General features: G+C 40.8%; 3 protein-coding genes across 10 annotated transcripts in view; 1 reads left to right on the forward strand and 2 right to left on the reverse strand.

The window, feature by feature from the left end:
* Positions 1-19,404, forward strand: part of Liprin-gamma (liprin protein kazrin) — a 45,175-nt gene extending 25,771 nt beyond the window's left edge. For 2 of the 8 annotated variants that reach the window (XM_015173562.3, XM_015173559.3), the window contains exons 2-12: positions 4,780-5,305; positions 5,856-6,381; positions 9,103-9,411; positions 10,061-10,963; positions 11,019-11,079; positions 11,156-11,841; positions 11,921-12,082; positions 12,246-12,390; positions 16,256-16,367; positions 17,853-17,876; positions 17,941-19,404. In XM_015173562.3, coding sequence (XP_015029048.1) covers positions 5,192-5,305; positions 5,856-6,381; positions 9,103-9,411; positions 10,061-10,963; positions 11,019-11,079; positions 11,156-11,841; positions 11,921-12,082; positions 12,246-12,390; positions 16,256-16,367; positions 17,853-17,876; positions 17,941-18,381 — 3,483 coding nt within the window. In that variant the 5' untranslated portion in view covers positions 4,780-5,191 and the 3' untranslated portion in view covers positions 18,382-19,404. The other 6 variants (XM_070209776.1, XM_032435972.2, XM_070209775.1 and 3 more) reach the window with 6 other exon arrangements.
* On the reverse strand, positions 2,212-2,754 carry LOC6625801 (uncharacterized). The gene has a single exon (XM_002050863.2). It carries the CDS (start codon positions 2,752-2,754, stop codon positions 2,212-2,214), a length of 543 nt encoding a protein of 180 aa, XP_002050899.2.
* A 2,169-nt stretch (positions 19,405-21,573) lies between the features above and the next one.
* Positions 21,574-21,995, reverse strand: LOC6625799 (uncharacterized). Its single transcript, XM_002050861.4, has one exon. It carries the CDS (start codon positions 21,941-21,943, stop codon positions 21,779-21,781), a length of 165 nt encoding a protein of 54 aa, XP_002050897.1. The 5' UTR covers positions 21,944-21,995; the 3' UTR covers positions 21,574-21,778.
* Between the last annotated feature and the right edge of the window lie 66 nt (positions 21,996-22,061).

Below are 22,061 nucleotides of genomic sequence, written 5' to 3' on the forward strand. Positions count from 1 at the left end.
CCATTGTGAAGAGTCACTGTGCAAAGTGATTTTTCAGCTATTTTATGGTCTGCCTTGGCAAAGTTTTAATTCAACAGAAAGTTAACTTAGGCAAACAACTTCATTTGCCTTTCTCAAATGAATATACAAGCAACAAATATGTTAAATACAATTCATTAGCCCAGGCGCCTCAGCAAGTCCTCGGCAAGTTAACGTTCGGAAATATGCTGAAGCCTGCAATAAAATTTGCATATCAATGCTGTTCAGCCCTTGGGCCAACATAAAATCAGTGTGTTGATAATGTTCTTAGTTTGGCTTTGACGTGTTTTGGACAGCTAATCGAAGTACTTAAACTTTTCGCTCGGTTGTTGTTTTAGATTGTTTCCGTACGGTACGGAAAAGTCAGTCGTAGCAGCTAGCCAAAGGGAAATTAATATTAAAACACAGCTCCATATATGGATGTAGGTGCTGGGGCTCCTCCGCATAGTGAATCATGGCAAAACATATTTGTGACTCACTGCGATGTTAGATTTATGGTGTTATTCACCAAATAAAATGCTGTTTGTGCTTTTCAGTTGTCATATGCAAAAGCTACTGTCAGTCAACAAATCGGCGGGCTTATTGGATGGCGCAACTCGAAAAGTTTCCATGCAGTTGGCACATGGTTTGGTGCTGTAATCGGAAATGAAGTGAATGAGTTTACTTAACTAATTAATTTCCAATTAATTTCTGTTGGCTGTCGAGTGTCATCATGACAGCGTCATTTCCATGGGGGGACACCGGCAGCTTGAAAAAGCGACAGGACCAACAAATGCTGCACCTATTTGTGACACGGCGTATTTATTCACAAAATATCCACATTAGTTTTTTGGCACCAATTGAACAACGAGATCCCTAAGGCTGACAGACAGTCAAAAGGGGCTTTAGATACATTGGCACATGTGTGCAGATTCAAATAGATGTTTATATTCCGTCCTATCCTATTACTGTAAAAGCTGAAGAAGTCCAACATTTGCATCATTCTCTATTCTAAATAATGTTAGTCTGTACTTTTTCTAAACATATCTTTTCGATGTGGATTTAAATTTATGTTTAGAGCAAACACGTTTTCTTATCAAACATCTTAAACCTTCTTATGTACCTTCTTATATATATTATACAATTGTGTTTCTTTTAGATACTTTAATATTCTTGGGAAGCACAAATCTGTAAAAATATATTCTCACTCAAACTCACTCTTAAGACTACATTAAATATAATTATAGAATTCAGTGGACCGAATGGTATTCACATGCAGTTCTTTCTTGGAAAGAAATAATAATATACTATAGACTAATATTCTGCCAAGTGTAATGAATATAATTCAATTGCACCACCCTAAATTAATGCTTTGTAATGGGCTCAAATTATATTATGCTTATGATCTGAACCGAGCACTGAGCACCGGGTCTAGTGTTAAATTGAATAACATGCGGAGGCCAGAGTTTAAATATGTTTTCAAACAGGTCAAGTATTTAAGTTGAACTTGGCACATGCCAAAGACTAAGAAGAACGCTTCAAAGTTCCTGAGACAGTCAAGTTGTCGGTTACTTTTGCATTCCAGCAGCTCAAAGGAGCTTTGCGAGCTGCTGGAATGCATATGAAATTGCACTTGAGTGCACATGATTTCGGTGCACCGGGCACCATGGGAACACGCTGGAGCACTGTCTTTGACGCTGCACAAGAACGGTTGCCAACCTCAACCCATAGAGAGGAATACTTGTGCTTAACCAAAAACCCATAATCGCCACTTGATTCAACCACTGGGCGAGAGTGTAGCGAAGACCTGGCTAATTATGGCTTATTTGATGCATTCACGCAAACTTTCTGCAAAGAGAAAACTTTAGCCACAAAAAACTACAGCGAGAACCTTTTGAATCGAGCATATTTATAAGCAAATTGCCCTGACCCCCATTCAATGGAGTGGCATTTGGCTTTTGTGGCTGCCAGGCAGCTGATTTTATGCGCTTTTCTATGAGTCATGCCAAAAACGGAATATGTCAGAGGTTGACAAGTGATTTAGTTGGAGCTAGTTTCATGTTAGAACATTTGACGCATTTAAAAGTCCTTTAACTTTTGAGCTCGTCATTGCCAGTTGATGGTTTTTACTGGACCCGGACAATACATAGACATTATTAGTGGGAAATATGTTCAGAGCGAGGCTATTTGCCACAGACCTGAATATATTTCCAGCTAAAATATTCCAATGCGTTTCCGTTTCTCGTCATGCTGCAGTGCAATGCGTGTCAGATAGTTTCTATATCGCAATAGTTCGCTGCGCTTTTGCACCTGCTTATTATGGGCACGTAGTTGCCTCACGCGCATCATCAACTTGAGCTGGTGTTTATGCAGATGTTTCTGCATGTCCTGCACCGAGTGATTCCGCAACGTTAACCAGCTGTTGTTCCGCTTGGCATGGTAGTCAGAGGTCAGCAATGCCACTTTGGCTAATCTGCTCGAGAGTCGATCCACGCGCTGATTAATGAAATGCTTCCTGCACTCCTCGGCTCTTTGGTGTCTCTGCTCCGTGGTCTTTGCGTTAAACTTGCGGCGATAGGCCATAACAAATGCCGGATACTGCTCCTGCACCGCATCCTGGAGGTGTACATAAAAGGCTTCGTTGGGCTTCCTAATTACAGGCTTAGGTGGGCTCTGTAAGGGTATGTAAGGATATTGAATCGCCCGATTTTCGTAGACTTCTAGATCATCGAAAAGTTCGCTATAATTCAGTTCCATATTTAATTTCGATCAAATTTTCCAAATAGTAAAAATCTTTAACGGAAGACAACACGGTTACCATGATCATAAATAAAATAATAAAATAATTATTATTGATATATACGTGTATATTTTTAATCAAGGTTAAATATTAAGTCTACAGTTGGGCCCTCAACGAGGTGACAACTTCTGCAAGTACAGCAATACACGTTTCTCAACACTGACACTGTAAACAGTAATTTTTCAAAATGATTACTAAGCTATTTTATGCTGTAATATAAAGCCTGTTCGGTTAGCATATTTCCCAGCAGTATTGTCCATTATATTCAGAATGCAGAATTGAAATAGTGCAGAAAATAGAGCGCTTCAATTATGAACCAGCTTGTGTATTATTAAACCCAACCCTATTCACAAACTGCAGATATAAATTTTCCTAGTTGAAATGAACTTGTTTGCATATATGTATGTAAGTCTATACATATGCACAAGTATATATATGTATGCCTTGGTGGGGGCATGTAAATGTATGCTCGGATTTAACCGAAAAGTTGTGTGTTATTATTATGATTAAAGTTCCTGTTTTTGCCACATGCAAACGAAGCTCACTTCTCCCACTCTGGCGCCTCCAGCTGTCCCACAGTTAAGGGAATGGACGCCCACTCCGCCAGCTCACCACCATAAAACACATTAGTCCCATTTGAGGCAGTGGGATTCCCCAGCTTGACTTCACTTGCAGCTGTGCTGCGTGTGTGGCTGTGGTCATGTTATTCTCATATCCCAGCAATATGTTTGTGGTTTCGAGTCAAGGTGCACCAGAGATAGAGCTCTTTCCGGTTGAACACCGCCCGCTGGACAGTCACCAGCATATGAGGCCGCTACTAAGCCTGCTATTTGTGAACATTTTTTCTTACCTCAACAAAAAAAGATTAACGTGAACTGGACACCATTCATGGTCTGTTTTTGTTCTACCTTTGGCTAAATCGGATTAAAATCTGAATTCAGAACTGCACTCCACGCGAATATAAAAAGAGGCACTTATATATGGTGCTATTTGGTTTATATAGGAGGTTAAAAAAGCTATATACATTTGTATATTTTAAGATATTCCACCCACAATTGTTGGAGAACTGTTGAACGAAACTTTTTGTTATTCATTCGATCGGCTTTTGATAAGTAGAGAGAGTATTGTATGAGGCGAAGTAACATTAATGTTTTACAGTTAAAAGTTAGCGCATGAAAAATATTAATGAAAACATAACTTTTTGCCGATTTTGTAAAATACTCAAGCTGCGCTCATAAAATGGGTGCAAGAACTGATAGTTAAGGCTCTGAACAACGTGTGCGCATAAAACTGAAATTGCTTAACCGTAAATTATTTCTGGAAAGCACTCAACATAATATATATGTACCAAATCAACACTTCTGTATAGTCCCACCTAACCCTAACCCATTTGGCGGTACCCATTACCGTTTCTATTACAAGCGTTCTGCTTTTACATTTACTATTTTCCGGACGCAGTGCACTAAAACCGACTCCTGACACGCAACTGGATGCATAGAAGAGTGGAAACAACTCAAAACCGATGTTATGAGCAGTGGATTACATCTATACCCACACATATAAGGTCCGACTGCGATAAAGTGTTTACAGCCAGCAGTAAAAAGGGTACGAAAAGAGCTTTAAGCCCAAATCGACTAAGGTATATACCCTCAAATAGTACTAATGATGTTCAAGGAACCTCCGGGCAATACTAGAGATAGTTGTGTTCGGCAAGTACTGCATTAGCATCGATGCTATAAAGTGAAAAGTATCGATATATCGATGCTTTGTACGTTTCGCTTCTGGAGAGCTTTGGAGATTCACTTTTTGCGCATCGTGATTTTGTAGGTTAAACTTGAAAATTCTTTAGTATATTAAAAGAATGTATAAATAACTTAAAATGCCTTCCTCTTTATATGTATTTCTGGTAGATATATATATAATTAAGAGCCCACAAGCTATGGAAAGAAATGGCTCAATAAAGCTTCTTCATTTATTTACAGATGCATTCGCAGTCGACGGCTACTGAAAACGAAAATCATCAAACGAAAAGTTGAGCAATTAAGGGATTAAAAGCAAGGATTCGAACTGGGACAGAGGAAAACATCATCATCGGAATCAGCGGCCAACATCTGTGGCATATCGGGTGTGTGTCTCTCTCTCTGTCTCCCCCACTCTGTGTACGTATTTCCTCGGGTCTGTTTGTAATGGTAGTCAGAATGTTAGAGCGGGCTGCGCATGGTGCAAATTGTGGCAGTTGAAATACTTGCGGTCGGGCGCAGCACACTTGTACATTCGTATTCAATATCTGGGCAACTAGCAACTAGCATAGAGCGACTGCGACTGGGACAGACACAGGCACTGGCTCTGGCTCTCGGGCACTAGGACTGGGAGCGCTTCAGTTGTGTGTGAGGTATGCAAATAAACGGTCTGGCTGCCGGACCAACCATGGCCGCATCAGAGCCACCAGAGCCGCCGCCACGCAATCCGGATCGCATAAATGCCTCGCTGCACAAGCTCGGCGAATCCGTAAGTACACCAAGTACAACACAACCAATCCAAGTGCCAACCCTGCATGCCCCAGCCCCGCTACAACAACAACAACAACAACAACCACAAAAAAAAAATACCCCCCATTCACTTGATGTTTAACCTAATTGGGCCTCATTCATTTGCTTGTTAGCGCCGCTGGTGGTAGGCGGGGAATTGGGGGTGTGGGCTGGGTTAGGGTTAGGGGTCAACATACAATTTGCATGCCACTCGCCATTCAGCGCTGTTCCACTTTCACATGCTTATACTTTATGCTTGCAAAAGTTTTGGCACATCTCCACTTTCCACAAATTTTTCAATTTACCCCCCGCTCACACATTTTCATTGACTAATTGACTTCGGACTCGGACAGAGCTCACGTGTACAACATCAGCCTCTATCCGCCTTTCTCTCTCTCTCTCTCTCGCTCTCTCACTTTCTGTCTCTCTCTGTGTCTCTCTATTTTTGAACATCTCTACTATCCTACTTATGCATAGACGCTGGCTAATTGAAGTGCTTGCATTCATTAAACGCTTGTCCAACATTGCAGAAAATTGTCAAGTCACTGGACTCGAGTGTGGGTGCGCTCAAAGAGAAGTCCGTCAACAACAACAAGCCCGTTAAGCCGGTGCTTTCCTTGGACAACAGCAGCAGCAGCTGCATCAACCAGGCGGCTGGTGGAGGCATCGCCTCCTCGACCTCATCGGCAGGCGCAGCGCCATCCGCATTAAAGCAGAACAGCCTACTGGCAGGCAAACGGGAACTGACACCCTCTGCCTCCGATACCAGCAGCAGCTCCCCGGCCAGCTCGAATGGGAGCAATCAGACGCTCACGCCACCCATGACCATCGACAACCAGAATCGCCTGGCCGCCAAGGGCGACACATTGGGACAAGCACAAGCTGCGGTGATTGGGATTGGGATTGGTCTACCACAGTCGCAATTAGTGAATGGCAGCAGCGCCAACTCCGGCACCACAATATCCACGGCAGCCATGATCCATGCGAATAACTCAAATTTGATTGCCGCCGGTCACTTGGCCCAGGTCAACGCCAGCGGCAGCCAGCTCAACGCCGGTAAGTGCCAGCCTGTCCCGCTCCCCGAAATGCATTTCTATAACATTCCAGCTGAGTGGGTATGTGAGTGGGCGCAATTAGCTCAGCTGCATCTGGATAGGGCTTAAAGCACTTACATGTGCACACATGCGTATATATATATATTGCATATGTATATACATATATATATATATATGTGCGACCCAGCACGGGAACGACCATAAACCATAGTCACAAATTGTCCTCTTTTGTTACACTATCTGCCACACAAAAAACAATTTAAATTCTGCATATACGTACCTTAATTTGATGTCCTGTATCCTTGCAATTGGATAAAGAGGGTAGGTTGCTTTTCGTGCGTATGTAACAGGTGTAGCAGGATATATAATTCTGATCAGGACAATAAACTGTCAAGATCTGACCATTGCTAATATATATGCTCCTATACCAAACTTACCACGAATCTATCCTTTTTCTTTATCGATGTTTAATCCAATTTTTTTCAACAAAGGTCGAAATTCAGAGCTGGATTTACCAGCATAATTTAACTTTTTGGATACCATTTCCAATCACCCGAAAAGAGCCTTGCGCTTTGGTATATAGACAATTTAATATGCCCAAAATTGGACAAAGAAAGGTAAAGAAAGTTAGAATGTTTGCCAGCGTTACGTTGGGCTTAGGGTACCTCTTAGTCTGGCACACCCAACTAGTGCACTCTTGCTTGTTCCTAGTCCCCTCTCACATGTTAATTACACCATTCACTTTGGTTATTCTTACCGAAAAGAAACTTTGTTTACCTTGAGCACATATCGAAAACAGGTGCCATAATAAATGGGTTTCAATTACAGGAATAGCATTTGGGCACATTTTCCGTATGCCTTGTATCATCTGTGCTATTGCTTTTCGATTATGATTTACGAGAGGCAAAAAACAGTTTGGGCTGAAATGGTTTTTAGTCTGTTGCATTAAAAATTCGGAAAACTGAATTTACTTGGGTATTTTGCATATGCCACAATCAGTTGCACAGTATTTGCATCAGGTATTGAACAGGATACGTTAAGCTGCCTTCACTGGACACTCTCTGCAGTTGCTTTTGCGATGTTAGTCGTAAAATTAAAAATTAAAATTAAAATCGGGCTGGTTGACCAAATCAGAGCCGAGCAGTGGAAAATATGCCAGAAAACAAATCGAGGAAACTCGAGCAACGAGCACATGAAGAAGATGACAAACGCAAATCTCTTACTTACTCGAATTAGGAACGGCAATGGGTACGCAGCTGGATTTGGAAATGCGGCGGCTAGCAAAAACGAGCCAAAGTGCAGTTGGGGTTCAGATTATGTTGGGGTGTGCCAAAGAGATGGAAATTCGCCTGCCCGGCAAAACTCTCGCAGAATGATAGCAGCAGCCATTTTAATGGCCCGGGCACAAAACGTACCGAAGCGCTGTACAAGCCGCTCTGATGGATTCAGCTACGGAGACGCGGACCCGACCTGCTGTCATCAGGATTAGAATCGAGATTGCGGCAGCTGTTGTCGAATAGCAATCGAGCTGCAGGGAATCGCAAATCACGCTGCCAGACGAGATGCACATCCCTATGTGATGCGGTCGCATTAGCATAGCCCCTCAAATTTGCCACATCTTGATGTGGCTGCAACTGACTACTCAGAGCAGTTTCCTTTTTAAAGAGTCAGATATTCAATATGAGACTTCTTAAAGTTGATTTTATCCAATCAAATAGTTTCCAAACACGACTCAGTCTTCGATATTTCATGGGTTTATATCTTTCATAAAGCGTTACAAATTTCATCCTATACAAGTCTGTTAAAACTAAATGCAATTTGATATTTTTTTAACCTGACTAGGTATGATTAGGTTATGGGTATCTATAAATAATTGCCAGCATTTATTGTAGCTTTTTTCATAACTTATGGATTACTGCGAATTTATTTCCCGCAATTGTTAAAATGGAATTTATAGCCTTGCCTTTAATACAAATTATTAAGAAAAAACGTGCAGAGTTGAATGAATAAATAATAATAAAATAGATGTGTGAGCCAACGATTTAAGTTAAATATACACATGAATGAGTTTGAAATTCATTTAAAGTGAATTCGCTGATAAAAAGTCAAATCGAATTCATCTCCAATTACTATAATAAAATATGATATAAATGTAATTACGTATTTTAGTTAAATGTTGAAAATTCAAAATGCATATTGATTGTTGTATATACATTTTATGTTTGTTAAATATCCTTTTTAAGTATGTTTAAGTACTTCGGATGGCATTTGGTTTTCACATTGTATTTAGCTATTCAGAATCAAATAGAAACCTGCACGTTCCACTTCCCTGTGTGTGTGTGGGTGCGTCTGTGTGTGTGAGTGTGTACGTGTGTGTGAATAATCCAAATCAAAGATCTAATCAAACTGACACTCACATACACACATACGCAAACATACTCAACTCCATTGTGTCAGCCCTCCTACATAATCTTAAACATAATAATCCTTAACATAATCATTAACATTTACATTAACATTAACATTTACATTTAACATGATGTGCTTAAATCGTTGCTGTTGCTGTTGTTATTACTGTTGTTATTTATTTTGTTAACACCCCCAACCCCCATCCATTTGGACACTCAACCCACTTATTGACGAAAATCACGAATTCGATTGAAATTCCCCATTTGGTGTGTATTTGGGGGGAAATACTCAATACACAACAATATAAATGCAGTCGACAAGAGAAATGCGAATGATGTTTGCTCGATTGTGAAATTAATGGAACCGGAGCTGGCAGCGGTCGGCGCAGCCTCATTACCTACCATATCGAAGACAATGAAAGTTAAATCCGCAACGGCAATGCCCGTACCCATGCCCACGGCCGTGCTGAAGCCGTTGGCATCCCCAACGTCCTGCTCACCGACATCGGCTGCATCCGCCGCGCTGCTGATGCTAGAGGCAAGCACCACAAGCCAACACATAAACTCGAACAGCATTCCTGATGGCAATCGCAATGACGAGTCAAAGTTCATATTTCGTCCAGGTAAGTCGATCCGAGACTCGTACTCTTGCACCCGCACCCGTAATAAAGCCATTCCCCATTCGCCATGCGCCATTCGCCATTTCAATCTTGCGTTTTCCTCACTTTTCATCTGCCATTTCCGCTCTGTACTTTTAATTGGAGCACAGCAGACGTCCTATCAGCACTCGCATTAACATTTAACCCGCATGCCCTACTCACACACTCAACCCCATCCCCCTCCTGGCTAGTTGCCACCCGTTCGGAATTTGTCCAGATTGATCCTTGACCTAGCCCATTTAACTTGTTTTCAGTTTAAACCGAAAACTTTTCCTGCTCAAGCGCCATTCACACACTGCACACTCTTTAGTTTTGCTCGTTCGTAGTTCTGTGTTTAGAGATTTGGCATGCAAAGTAGTTGGCAGCTGACTGGGCGACATGTCAACTGGAAGTGTTGGCGGGATGAGTTGGCCTGGGGGCCTGAAGTATGGTAGAACGCCTGGCATATAGATAAATAGTAGCTATAGGAGCCATGGGGCAAGCTGCTAACTAACGTGTAGCATCATCGACAACGACACCGTCCCCGCTTTTCCACGGCTTGAGCTTAGCGCGGCACTCCATCCGGCCAGCTGGCTGGCCACATACTCATCTAAAACCCAACGTTCTCTTGCAGAGACAGCCATGAAGCTGCGCGAGGAGAACGAACGTTTGAATGCGGAGCTGTTCCGCCTGCGCCGGCTGCTCGAGCATTCGACGGACGGAGCCGTAGGTGGTGCTGAACCAGGCGCCGCCGACCTGGATGCAGCCCAGCCATCTGCGTCGCAGGAGCGCGTAGAACGGCTGGAAACGGAGCTGCGTAGCGTGAAAAATCAGTTGCTGACCATGCGGCTGGAACGTAAGAAACTGCGCACCGACAAATCCGATCTCTTGGGCCAGGTGAAACAGTTGTGCGCCTCGCTGCAGGAGAAGGAGCAGGAGTTGCGCGACTTTATACGCAACTATCAGGAGCGTGTGCGCGAGACAGAGTCAACCAATGCCAAGATCTCGGGCGATCGTGACCGTGAGCGCTTCCAGCTGCTGAAGCAGGCGCGCGACGAGGCCGAGCGCTCACTCGCACTGGCCCAGCAGCTATCGGCGCGCGATCTTCAGCTGCAGCGGCTGCAGGAACAGCTGCAAGAGGCGCGACGCCAGCTGACGGGCTGCTTATCCGACCAGGAGAGCCTGCATTCATTCGCACCATTGACGCCACCATCGGCTGCGTCCGGCATGCTCAGCCAGATGGCCGGCGGTTCAGGTCTAGCGGGCAACCTGAGCGGCCTGCGTGGCACAGCCGAGGACAGTGGCCGTGGCAACTCGAACTCATTGTCGGCGTTTAGCGGCAGCCTCAGTGGTGGCTCCGGCGCCACAGTCGGAGATCGCAACTCCTGCTCCAATGACTCGGGCCTACGGAATAGCAGCGATCGCGAGAGCACCGGCGGGGAGCTCAACTTCAGCGACGGCACCTGCGACAACGGGCCCTGCATCACCGTCGATCCGGACAGCATCTCTCTAGTCTCCAGCCAGAACATGTACCAATGTGAGTAGCCGAAAGTTTTTCCAGCCCATTTTGTACTCATCTTCTTATCTTGCAGTTGGCACGCCCAAGGAACGCAGTCCTACACTCTCACCTCTGAACTCGGGCGCCTATTCCAGGTAATTTAACACAAGAAAAAAAAAGTCTTTTGGTATGCATGTATAATTGTTGTGAATTTATATTTGTTACGTTTAGATCCGTGGAGCAGCTCTCGCCGGATGCCGAGGGACCAGGCGGAGCTGGCGCCATAACTCGCAAGTTTGGTAACAAAAGCGGACCGTTGGGCGCACGAAATGGACGCGGCGGCACCTGGGGCAGCATCTCGCGCGTCTTTGCACGCTCCCGTAACAAGAGCAAGGCCATGTCCGCCGATGGAGTGACCGAGTACAGCGACTACTCATGGAATCCACTATCCGAGGAGGGCTATGCCGAAAAGCTGCGACTGCTACGTGAGGCATCCCAGCTGCCCATAGAACGCTGGCGGGCCACACAGGTGCTGGCCTGGTTGGAGGTGGCGCTGGGCATGCCACAATATAGCGCACGCTGTGCGGAGAACGTGAAGAGCGGCAAGGTGCTGCTCGAGCTGAACGACGTTGAGCTCGAGGCCGGCTTGGGTTTGGGCCATCCCATGCATCGCAAGAAGTTGCGCCTGGCCATTGAGGAGCAGCGACGTCCAGAGCTGGTGCGCTATCCACTGATCACACAACTGGGTCACACTTGGGTTGCCACCGAGTGGCTGCCGGACATCGGATTGCCGCAGTATGCTGAGCCCTTCCTGCAGTCGCTGGTGGATGCCCGCATGCTGGACACCCTGTCCAAGAAGGAGCTGGAAAAGTTTCTCGGTGTGACGCGAAAATTCCATCAGGCCAGCATTGTACATGGTATGTAATAGCAGCAGCAGTCCTTAGCTGGAATATGCCCAACTGACAGCTAACATATTGGCTTCGCTCCTGCTCTTAGGCATTCACGTGTTGCGCATTGTCAAATATGACCGTCAGACGCTGGCCATGCGACGGGTGCAATCGGAGACTGTCGATACGGATCCCATTGTCTGGACTAACCAACGCTTCATACGCTGGGTGCGCTCCATTGACCTGGGCGAGTACGCGGACAACCTGAAGGGTGAGTTCGTTGTACTCCATAATGGAGCATCCCTCTGCTTGTTCCGTTGCAAGTGGATATCAGTTGCATATTGGATAATGATAATGTGCCATTTAAGCACTTCAGTGTTGAGTTTCAATTGAAATGTTCTGAATTGAACCCTTGTGTCCGGCTCCATTTGCAGATAGCGGCGTCCATGGCGGACTTGTTGTGCTGGAGCCATCCTTTTCGGGCGATACCATGGCTACGGCGCTGGGCATTCCCCCATCAAAGAACATAATACGACGACATCTTAATACGGAATTTGATGCCCTCATCCTGCCCGCAAGGTGAGTGTCCGCCCCACGCCCGCCTCCATTCACATCCACATGATTAGTGTGTGTGTGCGTGTGTCCCTTATGTAACCCTGGTTTCGGTTGTCGATTTCGATACCGAGACAACTCTCTGTCCAATCTGTATACATAATAAGTATGCATGTAGCGTTAAACAGCGTTTTGATTACTGTACCCATTCGATTAGAATTTCTATTGTTTCGTTCACATTTGATTGGGTTCTTCCTATTTTGCATTTTCTCCCATTGTCGGTTACATAATCGTACATGCCTGTAATTTGATTTGTTTATTGCTATTGTGCTCATTATTTCATTCATTTTGTTTGTCTCATCATTTTTGCATGGTCCATCATAAACACAAACATCCCCATCATCATCATCGGCTTCATCTGCTTTACGTTAATATTCAATATCATCAGAGAACTGCTTTTGCCCAATTAGTATAGGAATTTCACCTAGGGCAGAGTATTAGTGTTGAATAATCACTTTTAAATATATTTTTGGAAAAGGTTTAGGTTGAATGCAACATCAATTGGCTGCTCAGATCCACCTGAGCTTTGTTCCCAACTAGCTTTAACTATTTTACATTAATATAGATGTTTATGTTAATGTTGACGTTAATGTTAATGTTAATTTTATTGTCAGTGTAAATGCTGATGTTAATGCTAAGGTTCATGTTAATGTTTATGCCAAAAAAACGTTAACGTTAATTTAATTCAAATATTGTTCATTTCATAATCGGAGATAGCTTATAATTAGGATTTATCTATGCAAGCTAGAAAAAATATAAAAAACTGTACATAAATAATTAACATAGGAGATATTTTAAAAATTTGATGAACTGAATATTGCTAGAATTTATGAAATATTAACATTGCATTTCGGATCTACAAGAGATAATTGAAAAGAATACCTGATTCTGAAAGGGACAAATTTGTCTCCTATAAAGGAAAGTAATGTGCCAGCATTTATTTTATATATTTACATTGTATATGTGTGCTTCTTCTTCTTCATTATTCACTTCATCCAACAGACACACACATACACACACACACACACTCATATAAAAGCATTAGAGACGCTTTTCTTGATTTTAAACGGCTTTGCATATATTCTCGTACATATCATCACTTTAAGCTCAGCCTGCGCTCTATCAATCATCCAGTAAACCAGTGTGGAAATAGTCCAGAGACGCGTTTAAGTGTCCTGATTGTTGTTGTAGTTGTTGACTGAAGACTAACCATACTCTCGTCTATAAACTTTGTTCATGCGCCGTCATACGTTTCCATATACTATGTGTAGCTGCACTATCATCTAACTATATCTGTCTTCTCGTACATCGTAAGAGTATCTGTGTGTATGTATTATATGCCTATATATAGATATATATATATATATATATATAATTACATACATGCAAATGTGGCGTGTTTGTGTGCGTGTTTTAGAGCATGTCTGAAATGCCGTCAAAACGCACTAATTGGCTTGTGCCTTATTTTTCTCTCTCTTTTCTCTTCCAACATCTCTCGCGATATCTACATATTTTCTATTTTGCCCAATGCAGATACATAATATACTGTCAAATGGAAGAATTTCAAATGGAAAACTCCCGGCAATTGGCCAAATTGCAGGGCCATTAAATCAAGAAAAAAAAAAGAAAAATCAAAATTCAAATCGAAATCAAAATCACAAAAAATTATTCTCATAATGCCAGTGGCAAAAAATGTGTGTATTTGTAATCAACAAGTAACTCGATGGGATTCAACTCGATTCAATATTTAATAATGTATTTAGCTAAGCTGATTGGTAATTCTAGGAAGAGAACAATAATTGGAGCACAGCGCTAATCAAATCAACATAATTAAATACTCACTTAGTATAGCAAAAAAATTGAATACTTATGCATAAGCATCGAAATAACTCGTAGGACTTGTAATCAGACAAAACCACCCCACCCCGATGCTCATGACCCAACAGAAAACAAAACAAAACAAAAAAAAAAAAAATTTTGAGTGAAATCCCAGCAAATCACATATCGAAAATCTGAAGAGCTTTGCATTATCGATATGTCCATACTATACTAAATATACTTAGTGCAAGTCGGGTCGCGAAATCGGAGTACGCTTTGCAGCTTAACACGTTTACCACTTACCTACAAATATATAGTATATATAGTATATATATATATGGTATATAGGTATATTACACAACTGAAATCTTTGCATTTAAGCCAAACACCACAGCCGCAAAAGTGAAAACGCGACACAATAGAAACTCACGCGAGTCGAATAGAGTTATTAAAGCATAAATAGAATTCTTTGTATCGATGTTATTTGCATTTGCAGCATAAGAGATCCGCACAGATATTGGAGACAACATAGATGTGTGTTTAGGTTTAGCGGGCCAGCGTAAATTTGGGTAGCAAATCTTTAAGTAGCGAACGCGATTCGTTTATAGTTTTATATATAAATATGTATTAATCTATAGCCAAAACATATTATGCATAGAACAGATACCAAAAACGAAAAAAAAAAAAGAAAACACAGCAGACATTAAATGTGTAATAAAGCATTCTTCTAGCAACTATTTATATAGATATATGTGAAAACACAAACTGGGCTCAATTGCCCGTGTAACTGATGTGGACAGCCGTCCACTGTGATACAGATACAGATACAGATACAGATACATAAACTGAACATTATACTAACATAAATATAATTGGATTATCTGCTAGATTTTCCAGTTAAACATACAAACATGTACATTGTGCATTCACACCTGAACCACCAATACATATACATACATATTTATATATAAATACATACATACATGCATTAGCTTGTTTTCTTCTCAATGTTGCCTACTTTTGTGCGCCTAAGAAAGACGCCGACTACATTTCGAAATGATATTTGGACGTAGTTCATATGTCTTAGTTTTCGTTTAATTTAAACACAACCGCATCCAAATCCCAAAACCCAATATCCTAGATATTAATTGCCAAGTCAATGCAATGTCAATTGTAAGTAAAACTCAAGTGATTTTTCGAGTTAAAATTAGCACACTTTGTCTAAGTATGTGTCTATATTTAAGTAGATTTTTCGTTTGTCTACTCGTTGTCTATCTATTTAATATACTCGCCGTACTCCACATATACAAATATGTTTCGATGTGAATGAAGCAATGCTTCTACCAAATTTATTTCATATGATATACTATGCTAGTGTTTATGTAAACCTTATAATTTCGGGGCCCCACATCATCTCTCTTACATAAAACTTAGACATCATTTTGTTGTTTACGCTACAAGTAGTCAATTATGCAAAAATACAATACAAATATCGATACACACCAATTTCTCAATATTATTAACCGTTTTTTGTCTTTGTCCTGTTTCTTTTCTACTTTCTATTTTTTCATATATACTATTTCTTTCAATTTGGTAAAATCCTCAATTCAATTGTATACAAAATCAACGGCTTGTTGTTGCTATCCTTGTGTCTTGATTGTTTACAATAATGCATTATACAACACTACCACAACAACAACAACAACAACAATAACAACAACTGCTACAACAACAACACTTTTGGCATCTGTGCGTGTCTGTGTGTGTGTGTGTGTGCGTGTGCTTGCCTGCCGCCTGCCTATCTATGCCTCTGCCTCTGCCTCTGTCTCTGCCTGCCCCGTTTTGTGTCTACTATTCATTTGTGCCAAATGCAACAAAATTCTCCACATGCACAAACATATAAACACCCGCCCAACACCCACTCCCACATACACACACACGCCCACAACCAAACGAACACGCACACAAACCTAAACGAAAACAATCCGGTTGTATTGCAATGTTTGTTGTGTAGAGCAACTTTGGGTCAAGGCATTCGTTCCGGTTGCGGCATAGTGCCCCTAACTGGACCCGGCGGACTGCAGCACTATGCCACAACAGATCGGCGATCGAGTGGCAACTTGCGGGTAAGTCGAACTCCAGCCTAATCATAACCTACATCTATATGTATCTAGCGCTATATTGTCTGCACACACGAAAGTCAATTGGAACAAATAAATGAAAATTGAAAACAAAAATCAGAACGGAAATAAAAAATGATTAAATTTCTGCCTCTGTATTTATCTTAGCCTGATTTGACGTGAAGCTTTTGTTGTCTCTCTCTCTCTCGCTCTCTATCTCTCACTCTCTATCTCTCTCTCTATATATATATAACTATATGTGTGTGTGTGTCTATGCCTCTATAAATTAAAAACTTATCGCTTACAGTACTTGTGTAGAATGTCAAGGATCATATTAGTTTGTGTTATTTTCCAACTTTTTATTTACCACAAACAACATAAGACAAACAAATAAATGTCCACTTCTCAAAAGTACTTTGAGCACACAGTACAACGATGTTTCGACACTTAGAGTACTTAGTATTAATATAAAACTTCCGAGTTGAACAGAATATAAGAGACACTAATATAACTTCTATTTAAATATATATAAACTTAAAATTTTTGTAAGGATGAGCATTTCATTTTCATGAATAATATTTCTCACCAAATTCTAATAAATTCGCATGTTTATTGAAATTGTGTGGATTCGTAAATTCACCAAATCAAAGCATACGTAGCATCAACAAATAAGAGATATTCTATTGATTAATAAGGAATTAGCTTACAAGGGAGCTAAGCTGTGTAACATGAAATTTAAGCTCTTTTTTTGGTAAAATTATATGAAACCAAGTTTTAAAAAAAAGTGCATGGAGTGTGATTTGGTATTATAAAAAAAAACTTGAAGGAATGTTTTGCATTAGCTAGTTCAATTATTTAGAATATATTATAACGGTATAACGTGTTTGAGTGTTATAAAAGAGTGTATTATTCGTTTTCAGTGTTGCAAAGCGCACATATAGTATTTAAAAGGCTACCATTTAAACACGTTACAACGTTTACATTTAATCATGCATTATATACATCAATAATAAATGAATTGCGAAACAAAGCAAACAATACATACAGAACAGCCGAAGAGCTATGAATATATAAAATAAAAAATATATATAATATACTCAAACACAATGCGTAGTTATTGCAAGTAAGTAACAATTAATGAGCATTTTGTAAAGTGCACTAAATATGAAAATTAATTAAAATAAATATAAACTGTTTAAACTGCGCTCTTTCATTCGACAAAAGAGCCCGTTTATTTGACTTTTGACTACTAATTAACCATTTTTAATATATATATATATATACAAAAAAAAATACCCGATACCAGAAGTTTCACGGCAAATCGCAGATAAATGTCAGATGCAACTGGCCAAAGGTGTTGGCAATTTAAAAAATTGACATTGATTGGGAGATGGGTTGGGATTGTACTCTGCTGGTTATCAATTATTCAACGAATTTAAAACTAATACGAATTATTTTGTTTTTTATTTTCTCGTCTCTTCTACCTTACAGATTTCGGCATGGAAAGGATCTCAGGTAATGGAAACTATAATAGTACGAATGCAAGTTCTCTTCTGATTGACTTCTTTACCATTTTCAGAGCTCTCTTTCAAAAGCCTTTCGGTTCAACAGCAAACCCCATCGTGCCGGCGATCGCAGCTCCTTCGGAAACTCCACCTCCCCAACGCCATCGTACAGCAGCAGCGAGGGCGGCGGTGGAGGAATATACGCTACAATAGGTCCGCAGCAAATGCTGTCGCATCACCATCATCCTTCCCATCATTTCCTACCGCCGCCCACAACCGCACCGCCACCGCCGCCACCAAGCTCTGGCAGCTCCAATTACGGCCCACCCGGGCATCGTGTGAGTGCCCCACCCGTTGGCAGCATCCTAGATCCCAACGGGCTGGACAGCCACCTGCTCTACGAGCAGAATAGTCGACGGGTGAAGAGCATCAGCGACATTGGGGTGGCAGCCAGCGGCAGCATGGGTGCCTGCAGTCTGGGTGGCATATCCGCATCATCAGACTCTCCTGAATGAACATCTGATTGCAGCTAACATATTCCCTTTATATGATCGGAACCAGCTAATCGGTATATCATATAAAATATTATTTCACCTATTTCCCTTACGCCTCATCTGGCATTCCAAAGTGATAAGTTAAGAGTGAACAAACCAAAGTTTAGCGATAGTAATTTGAAAAGGATGCGATTAGATTCAACTCAACACCCACCTCAAAGAAATTACGTTACATTCCACAAGATACAAACACACAACCACTAAGCATATTTGATTAAATCAGATTGAGGTAAACTACAGAACAGAAAACTTGAATATTTATTGAATATATATGTGAAAACATATAGGATAAGTTCTATGCACGCAATTAAGAGAAAACATTTAATTAATTGAATTAATTAACCACAGAGCATTCGGGCCATTTGCCCGGAAAACAAGCTCCAACTAAAAACAATTTAACTTTATTATAGCCTAATCAAATCGTATGTAATTGTACATTTTTTTTTTAAATGAATTTCATTTAATACTCGACCACAATTGCTGTGAGGCGAGTGGGCAATATATTTAAATGTCAGCGGAGATTGGATTTGAAATAATACCCTTAAGCGTAATTGCAATTTAGATAAATTGAAATTATTATTTTGTAAGCGCCCAACCAAACTATCGTGTAGCTAAGCAAATGTGAAACCACCCCCAGAATAAATCAATTTTGCAAAAGTGCAGTATTGTGCAAATTGTAAATGGCTATTAATATAGGTCTAGGTAATATAAATAAATATATGTATTAATCACATGTGTATGTACTTTTCAACAGAATTAATTGAGACTAACAAATCACAGCAAACGTAATCCGCAATAGTCATACTGTTAAACTTTTCCAAAATATAACTGAAATATCTTTCCTACCATTACGACAACTGAAACATATATTGTATCAATAATATGAGATGTTTACTTTTAAGCAGACCAATTTAATTCTAGATTTACAATTACAAGCCGATAATATAAACGAATAAATTAATGATCAAAAACCTCGATTGTCAAAATATCACACATTATTTTGATATCTGCCACGCCCCAGGTGAACAGACAATCAAAACCTATGGTTCCTAGATGACCCATATATCATTGGTTTTACCATACCAAAGATAACGTCCTGGTGAACCTTAATGGCCGAAATGGTCAACATATATGAATGCCTTTTCCTTAAAGGATATTTTTGCAGCTTGTGGGTAAGCAATGCAATTTTTCATTCATAACTCCGCAGCTGATCGCCATGATCAGCTGATTATGTCAGCTGATTATGTCGTTTTGAAACGACATATCTCCGCCGCTCTAACAACAACATTTTTACAAGAAAATTTGCAAAAATACCAAGCGAACAGAAATGACTAGCAGGTAGATGCACAGAAAACTTTGGCGGCTCTAAAAACAACATTTTTACAAGAAATTTTACAAAAATACCAGGCGAACAGAAATGACTAGCAGATAGATGCACAGAAAATTTCCGCGGAGATATGTCGTTTCAAAACGACATAACTCCGCCAAGATAATGGTCATGTGGGATTATAATCGTTTTGAAACGACATATCTCCGCCGCTCTAAAAACAACATTTTTACAAGAAATTTTGCAAAAATACCAGGCGAACGGATATGACTTGCAGGTAGATGCACAGAAAATTTCCGTGGAGATATGTCGTTTCAAAACGACATAACTCCACCATGATATTGGTTATGTGGGATTATGTCGCTTTGAAACGACATTTCTCCGCCGCTTTAAAAAAAACAACATTTTTACAAGAAATTTTGGAAAAATACCAGGCGAACAGAAATGACTAGCAGATAGATGCACAGAAAATTTCGGCGGAGATATGTCGTTTTAAAACGACATAACTCCGCCAAGATAATGGTCATGATGGATTATGTTGTTTTGAAACGACATATCTCCACCGCTCTGAAAACAACATATTTACAAGAAAATTTGCAAAAATACCAGGCGAACAGAAATGACTAGCAGATAGATGCACAGAAAATTTCGGCGGAGATATGTCGTTTTAAAACGACATAACTCCGCCAAGATAATGGTCATGTGGGATTATGTTGTTTTGAAACGACATATCTCCACCGCTCTAAAAACAACATTTTTACAAGAAAATTTTCAAAAATACCAAGCGAACAGAAATGACTAGCAGGTAGATGCACAGAAAACTTTGGCGGCTCTAAAAACAACATTTTTACAAGAAATTTTACAAAAATACCAGGCGAACAGAAATGACTAGCAGATAGATGCACAGAAAATTTCGGCGGAGATATGTCGTTTCAAAACAACATAATCCCACATGACCATTATCTTGGCGGAGTTATGTCGTTTTAAAACGACATATCTCCGCCGAAATTTTCTGTGCATCTATCTGCTAGTCATTTCTGTTCGCCTGGTATTTTTGTAAAATTTCTTGTAAAAATGTTGTTTTTAGAGCGGTGGAGATATGTCGTTTCAAAACGACATAATTTCACATAACCATTATTATGGTGGAGTTATGTCGTTTTAAAACGACATATCTCCGCCGAAATTTTCTGTGCATCTATCTGCTAGTCATTTCTGTTCGCCTGGTATTTTTGCAAAATTTCCAACCAAACCTTTCGCCCCCCTTTTAGCAGTGGTATGTTAACTAACAGTGTAGATATAGCTTTTAAGCGATGTTTTGCCAGGATTTGGAACTATAGATTCTCCAGGACTTTATCAATGGTATAGGAAAACCAAGGATATATTTGTCGTCTAGGAACCATGGTGGGAGGAGGGGCTTATGCTGGGGTAATGGGGCTGAAAGAAAACGCATACATTCATGTTTCAGGAACATTTCCGAGTGAATTTCGCATGGATTTGGAACTGTACGTTCACCAGGACTATATCAATGATATGGTGAAACCAAGGATATATGGGTCATCTGGGAACCGGTTTTTATTTTTTGTTCGGCCAGGAATGCGACAGATTTGGCTGAAAATACAAATTTGTCATAGTTCAGACATTTTGACCGATGCCATCGACTCTCTCGAAGATATGACGAAGATATGATATGCTTTGAAGCGATATAAACGACAAATCTCCGAGCGTAGGTATGTCGTTTTGAAAGATCATATCTAATATCAGTTAACTTAACAGCTGCAACTACTGACTTTACAGTCGACTGGTAATAATCGAGACATTTTTGATGATCTTTTTTATGTTTTGAAATGTAATCATAGTATACGTAAACAATTAACTGGTGCCAATTTGTTTGGTATATTTATAATATTACAAGAGTAAAACTTCAATAAATTGCATTTGTTCGAATCCAAAGCATTTCACCGTAACCAAAATATTTCCCGTTTGTGCATCACGAATCTGTTGCTGTTTGGTGCATCTTATGGGATTGGGCTGCTAGCGCCGATTCTCGTCGTTCTCATTCCTTGGGCGACGGGTTGTGTGCGGGCGTCCCTTGGGCTCTGGTCCCGGTTGCGGGACAGGCTCGGCGGCTGTCAATGTACCAATGCTGCCGACCAGCGCCAAAATACCGAGCACTAAAAACAGATTGAACCACTTCATACTGAAACAGATACTATTTGGAAGCTTTGCTGCTGACAATTGGCCGTAAACTGATGACTGAATCTAACGGAGCGTCCCTTTTATGGGCGGAGGTTCATGTGTTTATGTAAATGGCGAT

The sequence above is a fragment of the Drosophila virilis genome, chromosome 5 (assembly GCF_030788295.1).
Source record: "Drosophila virilis strain 15010-1051.87 chromosome 5, Dvir_AGI_RSII-ME, whole genome shotgun sequence".
Lineage (NCBI taxonomy): Eukaryota > Metazoa > Arthropoda > Insecta > Diptera > Drosophilidae > Drosophila > Drosophila virilis.

Excerpts from the sequence above, each read along its gene's own strand:
- LOC6625801 (XM_002050863.2), bottom strand. The coding sequence starts at position 2,754 with ATGGAACTGAATTATAGCGAACTTTTCGATGATCTAGAAGTCTACGAA.
- LOC6625799 (XM_002050861.4), bottom strand. The coding sequence starts at position 21,943 with ATGAAGTGGTTCAATCTGTTTTTAGTGCTCGGTATTTTGGCGCTGGTC.